The 7,264-nt window shown below is 38.7% G+C and overlaps 1 protein-coding gene across 2 annotated transcripts; it reads right to left on the minus strand.

Moving 5' to 3' along the window:
• Window positions 1-7,264, minus strand: LOC102300332 (ankyrin repeat and SOCS box protein 12). Of its 2 annotated transcripts, none has more exons than XM_042225728.1 (7): window positions 7,192-7,264; window positions 5,576-6,343; window positions 3,659-4,945; window positions 2,786-2,900; window positions 1,787-2,060; window positions 1,519-1,641; window positions 1-1,392 (listed from the first exon to the last, which is right to left on the minus strand). In XM_042225728.1, exons 2-3 carry the CDS (start codon window positions 6,336-6,338, stop codon window positions 4,794-4,796), a joined length of 915 nt encoding a protein of 304 aa, XP_042081662.1. In that variant the 5' UTR covers window positions 6,339-6,343; window positions 7,192-7,264; the 3' UTR covers window positions 1-1,392; window positions 1,519-1,641; window positions 1,787-2,060; window positions 2,786-2,900; window positions 3,659-4,793. The 2 variants fall into 2 exon arrangements, with proteins under 2 accessions (XP_042081662.1, XP_005934430.2); XM_005934368.3 differs by having other exon boundaries at window positions 5,576-6,346; window positions 7,192-7,262.

Consider the following 7,264-nt stretch of genomic DNA (forward strand, 5'->3'; position numbering starts at 1 on the left):
TTTCATTATAGTTTTTTTTTAATTTATTGTTGTGTTTTCATCAGCAAAATCATGAATAAATTTTTTAGTGAATGATATTAACACTGATGAGGAACCACCATTGTGCTGTAACTCAGTCTAGCTTATTTAGCCGGCAGCATGCTCCTTCTGCGGACCCATTAAAGGAAGTAACATGATGATGAAGAGAAACAATGTATGATTTTGTTGTTGCAGAGTCATTCACACACTAGGAAAAGCAGACATAAACCACACATAAACTACAGTACTTGTAAAATCTATCTTTCAAGTTTACATTTTGGTGATTCTAAAAGCATCAAATTTAGTATCCACTCTCTAATAATTATGGGCATTAATTCTGTTTTATGACTCTAATGTAGCATCAATGCAAGGGTAAAAAATGTAGATCATAAACGGGGTTGTTATACTTTCTGGAATAGGTCTGTGGGTCACTTTTTAATTTCAGGAATTCATTTAAGGAAAGCTTAGGAATGTAATTATAGACACGTTTCCCTTCCATGCAGAGCTTAAATCATGATTTTTACAAATATAGATGGGCTTTTGAATAAAACCAATTTACAAGATAGTAAACATGTTATTCAAGTCCTGAGAAAGTAACAAATATAGGTGCGATGGCACAAAGGTTTAAAACCAAACTCTACCCATATTCCTTCCAAATGTATATGGCTTATCCATTTACTTTAAACAAAATCCAAATTACAAAGTGCTTCACATGAGCAACTAAAAAAAAACAAACAAACACTAAACCAAACACACAAACACAAAGCCATCAGAGAGCAGTATATTGCAGTAAAAATGAAAGAGATTTAGGACATAAGAATTGGGAAGACCAACTGACTGGCGACTGATTTTCTTGGTCGGATTGGTTTCACTGGCCAAGATAAAAATATATTTTCCTCCACTGGATTCCCAGGCCAGTAGATCAGACTGGACCCTTACATAACTGTACTGGCCACAAAAAAATTACTTGTTTCAAATATTTTAGTTTATTACTTGTGGATCGATGCTTGACGATCAAAATCCGGTTTTGATAACAAAGTCAGCATTTTGCCTCACAAGAGCTGGAATATTTGCTTGCAGTTTTGAAAAATAATCCCTCGTCCAGGTAATCTGAGGTTTAGAAAACAGAATCTCTATTATCTTATTGGCATTTTGAGAATCATCACGATTTCTCATCAAGGTCTTGAATTTCTCCATCAGACGGTTCATGTCCTGCTGATAAATCCCTGCCGCACGCACGGCTCTGGATCCATCAGGTTCTCCTGCACTTTCTAGACGAGCCTGATGGATCAGCATCTGTGTGTGGAAGGCAGCTCCATTCACCCACTGCTTCAGAAACTGAGTGTCCATATGTTCATCTATCAGCATGGAGTTCTTAGAAAAGAAATTGGAGTACACAGCATCATAGGGTTAACTACAAACATTTCTATACATGAATACTTCTGTAAAATCCCCTATTCAGGGATGATTTGTTACAAATGAAAGCTGGCAGCTTTGTACCTTTAGCCGCGTGAGCTGGGCACTAAGAGCAATCTCAATTTGACGGGTGTCAGAGAGTTGAAGTTGTGGGTCTCTCAGGTTGATCTGCATACGCTTCAAATACTCGTGCATCAGATCTCGCACCTGCACAGTTAAAGAGAGGAATGTTAAGGCAAATTTTGTATGTTGATCAGCAGGACTTTTTTTACAAGGAAAAAAGTGAATTAGTAAGCTACATTACGCATCCAAATGAACACCACTTTTAAGTGCTAACTTCTTAAGTTCTTACCTCCTTGGCCTTCTCCTGTGCGAACACCCTCTCTAACATTTCAGCTGTGCCCATGGTTTCTTTATTTAGGCTTTTGGCGACCACGTCTAAGGCCAAGGAAATGATGAGAGCTCCCAGTCCGACAGCATGAGGCACCACGCTGAGCCCACCTAGAACATTCCCCACCTCGCTTACAATAGATGCGACCTGATTGAGTTCTCCACTGTACAAGACGTGGTCTCTGTAATTGTTCAGCTCTTCAGCTGAGTTGAGCCCAGAGAATCTCTGCAGGGAACTGAGAGGATATTTGTTTCCCATTAGTTTAGCACTCTACAAGGAACTTAGCTCATGCTGTTATTATATTTTAATTAACTATTGATTAACTTTTACTGCCCATTTTATTTCAGTTTTTGAAAGGTTCAGTTTGCTCCTATGATCACTAACTTTGCAAATGTTTAATGCTAAACACAAAGCTCTTGGTATTAACAACAAAAGAGTGTTAAAAGAATGCTCTACATGAAAACTCAACTGATTAACAAAATGAGTGAATTTACATTGAAATCATGTATGTCTCTGCTTTGTATTTTGTTTGATGTAGAGATCTTATAGATATATCATCATGTAGCATGGAACGTCATCATATATAATGGAACTTTATTGTCTAGAATGTAACCTCATAAACTAGTATGGAATGGCACAACGTAGCATGTCAGGTAGGATGGGATGTCATTGTGTCTAATAGGATGTCATAATGCAGTTGGGAATGTCATCGTTAGCATGAAATGTCAGTTTAGAATGGAACGTCATCATGTCATTATATAAAACTGAATGAAGAATGGGATGTCATCATGTAGAACGGAATGTCCTATTTAAGAATGGAATACCGTCTTGAATGGAGTGTTATCCTGTTGATGGAACTTCATCTTGCTGAACAGAATGTCATCATTAAAACTGGAACGTAATCATGTCGAATGGAACGCTAAAGGACACTCGTTGTCTTTTGGTTGTGGAATTGCTCACCTGTCAATTTTAAGTTCATCCAGCTGTAAAACATTGCTAAGCATATCAGCAATACCTTCAAAGGCCATCTCCTCCTGCTCTGGGGATAGTGTTTGACCCATTTCCTGTTTAGTTGCTGTCATGAGAGTAACAAAGAAAAAAAGCTTTAATTTTTTTTTACATTATCTGAGACAGAATCTTTAACAATTTTTGAAATTATAAACATGTTTTTTAAACTTATTTAAATGGACTTTCCCCCTTGTTTTTTCAATGGTTTAACAAGAAGATTTCTGTTTTTCTTTCTTTTGGCACAGCAACCTGCAGGTTTAGCACTGACTCATCGTGCCAGAGACTGAACACGAATCCTTTCACTTTTCCCACATCTACATATCTATATCTCTAGATGGTTGTGGCCACATCTTTTTCACATATTGATTTACACAGAAGATACATCCTAACTTCAGTGCTCATCTGACTTTAGTCAGGCTCCATTGAATATCACCTAATCTGAATTTCCTTGTGCTGATTATGATTGTGTAGGATTTGAGAAGCAATTTCCCCAAGTATAAAATCTTTTAACATATTCTACAAAAAAATGTCATCATCTGAACATTTTGGGGAATTCTTTGACTGTCTCTTTGACTCTTTCTGATTTTGAGAAACAGCTCATGCAAAAGCCTAAATAAAAGTGCTTAAAGATTTTTTGCTAGTGATCTGCTCTTTGGGACACAATAAGTACAAATCACATCCTTCTTGCACCCTTCCTAAAAATATATCAGACATAAATATTCTTGTTTTTTTGGATGGGTGGTGCTCTTAAAAGATATTTTTGCAGAATGTCCCAGGCTAAGAAGCAACAGGATTACAAACTGAAGCTGTTAGGTATCAACTCACCTAAAGATTAGAAGTTAGCAGCAGCAGCAGTGTTGGAGGTTATTTCCTTCAATTTTTGAGGTTCAGCTTTAAATGGTTGAACGGAAAAGGTAAAAGGTCACAAAGCACCAATGAAGACCCATGTCAACATACTGAATAGATGAGAGACAAGACGAAATAACCACTGACAAAATAATATTCTTACATGGTGTTGTCACAAGAAAATGTTAGAAATCCAACTTTCTTGCCTTTCCTTTGATATATATTTGTAAGATAATAATTAGTTTGTTTAATTTTGGAGACTAATGTCTCTCATTTTAGCAAACTTCATATAATTTTTCTTCTTGTGTCCATTTTTATTCATATGTCAGTTCCTCCCCTCATGTAGTATTTGTTTTCAGACCAGATGAATGGAGTAGTCTGACTCCCTTAAATTTTTTTTGTCCTGGTTTTTGGCAGTTATTTATATAATATCATCACAAAGAATTGTGATAATGTGCAAAGCAACAGGACTTTGCCTGTCTAAGGTCACTGTTCTTTTGGAAATATTTGAGGATCAAAGTCTTTGTTGACAGCTCAGTGGGACAGAGGCACACACGAGGCGTTTCTATTTAGTACCACTTACTTTTACAGCCTAATCCCAACTTTGAGTGTCACGAAGCATAACAACTTTGTCTTTGGAACTGGGCTTGTACACATTTACCAACATCAGCCTCTGTGTGATGGATCTCAGAGGTGAGACTGCACGATCCTGAGGTAGATACCAGATCCTCCATCAGGTCTCGACACTCCATAACTGACGAATCGAGTGTAAAGTAAAATTTGCGTGTGAATTAGAAAATATTGTTCTGACTATAATCATTAAGGAGAAGAACATGACTGCACTGGGAACTCCAGTGCAAACAGCCTTCGTAACAGTTCATTTGAGATTGGGCACACCTTGGACAGGTAAAGTGTAAGAACTACAATTCCACAACAATAATCCACCTTTATTCTTTTAGCTGAAGAATCAGTCTTAAGAGCAAGAACAATGCATACTCACACAGAAGCCATTTTAAAAAGAGGACAAAGGGGCTCAAATCCTGCAAATAAAAGCTTAAGCTAAAATAAAAAACAAAACAAAACACGGGTCATAAAATAACTTAACCTTCACTATCTACAGAACAGTGACTGGTGCTGCTTTGTGTTGCAAGAAGTTGATGAGACTTGTGGGCATTTCCAGCTGGTCGATGCAGTTGATCTTGTTGATCTTTCTGAGGTGTCTCCGCACAGCAAGTCGGCACTGTGAGGTCAAAGCTTTTGGATTTCCTGGAGACAAAACAGAACAAAGTTATACCCACAATATATCATGAATGATAATAATATTATTTATATTTAATGAAGTTTACAGTAACTATTATTACTAAACAAGACATCCAACATATATTTAACAATCTCCCAACTGGTCGTGGCAGATGGCTGCCACTCCCTGAGCCTGAGTCTGGCAGAAGACTCTTGCTGTTAAATGGGAGTTTCCCTTCCCACTGTCACCAAGTGCTTACTCAACGGTGGTTGTTTGATTGTAGCGTCTCTAACTTACAATGTAAAACATATTGAGGTGACTGCTGTTGTGATTTGACACTATATAAATAAAACTGAGTGGAACATATAACTGCTGCTGTATACATATTGTAAGTACATTATTTAAGAATTTTAGCTTTTACTATGGGAAAAAAAAAAAATCACACCTACAAAGTGTGTTAATGTTAAATACAAATGCTAGTCAAACATATAGTATGTAAAGCAATAGTGAGGAGAGATGCCTGGAGGATAAATGTTAGAAGTCATATTATAAATGTATTTATTTCATAGATAAAACTTTAGCACTCCTTCAGTTACATCGTCATCAGTAGTGTTAAAGATCTGAAGTGAAAAAGCGCTGAAGAATCTGTCCGACACCTCTTTCTCGCAGCAGCAGCTCCACAGCCTCGTTCTGCTTCGTCGACTTCTCGATGATCAGCGTGGGGAGGTAGACGTTTGCACCGAAGTCGATCAGAAGCTGGATGTACTCCACGCCACAGCCGTGCCTAAGGCACATCTCCAGCACAGTTTTGGGCTGCTTGTCAGAGCTCAGCAGCTTGGCATCAGTGCAGTTGTAGTCTGGGTCTGCCCCGTAGAGGAGCAGCAGTTTGAAGCACTCCATGTGTCCATAAACAGCAGCCAAATAAAGCGGCCCACTGGAGACTCTGGCACTCGAGGTCCACAATAAGACTTTGGCGCGGGAGTTCACCTCAGCGCCGTGTTTTAGTAGCTGCTTTAGAATCTCTGCGTCGCCTTCCCTTGCAGCAGTGAGGACCGGCGAGCAGTTGTTGGACGAGCTTCCGTTGGGGTTGGCGCCAGCTTTGAGGAGAGTTAAGACACAGTCAAGGTATTTCCCTCGAACGGCTGCGAACAGAGGCGTCTGGGCCTTGACGTCCACGCAGTCTATGATGGCACCGTGAGCTAGAAGGACCTGCAGACAGCTGAGGTGGCCTTTAGACACTGCAGCATGCAGGGGTGTGCCTGCAATGCCCCAGCCACCTCTGCAGTTGATGACTTTCTTGTAGATTTCTTGGCAGAGCATCTCATCAAGGAGTCTGTCATTGTTTTGTAACACAGCCTGCCTCAGCTGGGAAATTTCACAACTCCTTTTCTCTTCTTCAGCGGTCCTTAGCTTGAGCATAGAACCTGCTGCAAATGCAAAGACAGAGAATAAATAACACACACCAAATATACAAACGTATGGTCCTCATACAAACACCGCAGTGCATTTCTGTTTGTCAACTCATCTGTTCTCAAAACAGATTTGGTGTCCTTAGGGCACCAAATCAGCAACCAGTGTTTTGTATTAAAGAAAACAACAACAAAACATAGAATCCAAAGTTCAGGTGAAATATAAATAAGGCTTCAGATCTGACTCGGATAAAAGTGGCAAGATAAAGTTATTATTCTATTTCCGGGGGGGGAAAAATAGTATATATGGGCGTTAAAGTTTAAGCTGGTCATTAAGACTTTTTCAACCAAACTTCATTCAAAATCTTTACAATTTTATATTCGCAAAACTAATCGTCCGAACGATGCATCCAATTAATCAATCTATGCTTGTTTATGATAAATAAAACCTTCTGGAAACCTTCGGCATAAAAAGGCATAAAGGCTCTTATAATTAAACCAACCGTTTATTAGAAGTACTGTAATTTTCCCCCGTGAGGCTGTAATGTAGGAAGAAATGGGACAGATTTAGTTTAACTTTCTTACACTGTGTACATGCCGACTCATGCCTCTAATATTAAGGAAGTTATCCATCGCATCTCTACACGACATACAACATACACACACGTATAGTGTTTCTTATCAGGACTAATTCGCGGACGATAAATAGCTTCGCTAATATTCACCCTAAAACCACATTGAAAAAACCCAACTAGATATTAAATTCCAAATATCCCGTTAGTGCGCAAACATCTCCATGCTTTAACAGTGCTTATTTCAAAGAAACGAAGCTAAACCCTTATGTTTTCTTCGTTTAACATTACCTAAGATATGTCACCATCAACAGCCTCCTTCTTTGCTTCCTGTTTTCTGCTCTTCCTCGGTGGTGTGTTTGTG

The sequence above is a fragment of the Haplochromis burtoni genome, unplaced genomic scaffold, assembly GCF_018398535.1.
Source record: "Haplochromis burtoni strain Fernald_Lab_line unplaced genomic scaffold, NCSU_Asbu1 Contig_180, whole genome shotgun sequence".
NCBI classification, from domain to species: Eukaryota; Metazoa; Chordata; class Actinopteri; order Cichliformes; family Cichlidae; genus Haplochromis; species Haplochromis burtoni.

Bases quoted from the DNA above. Each gene is read 5' to 3' on its own strand.
- LOC102300332 (XM_042225728.1), bottom strand. From the start codon at position 6,338: ATGCTCAAGCTAAGGACCGCTGAAGAAGAGAAAAGGAGTTGTGAAATT. The intron at 4,946-5,575 runs GTGTCGGACAGA...TTTTGTCTCCAG, and splicing joins GCTGCTGCTGCGAGAAAGAG to GAAATCCAAAAGCTTTGACC.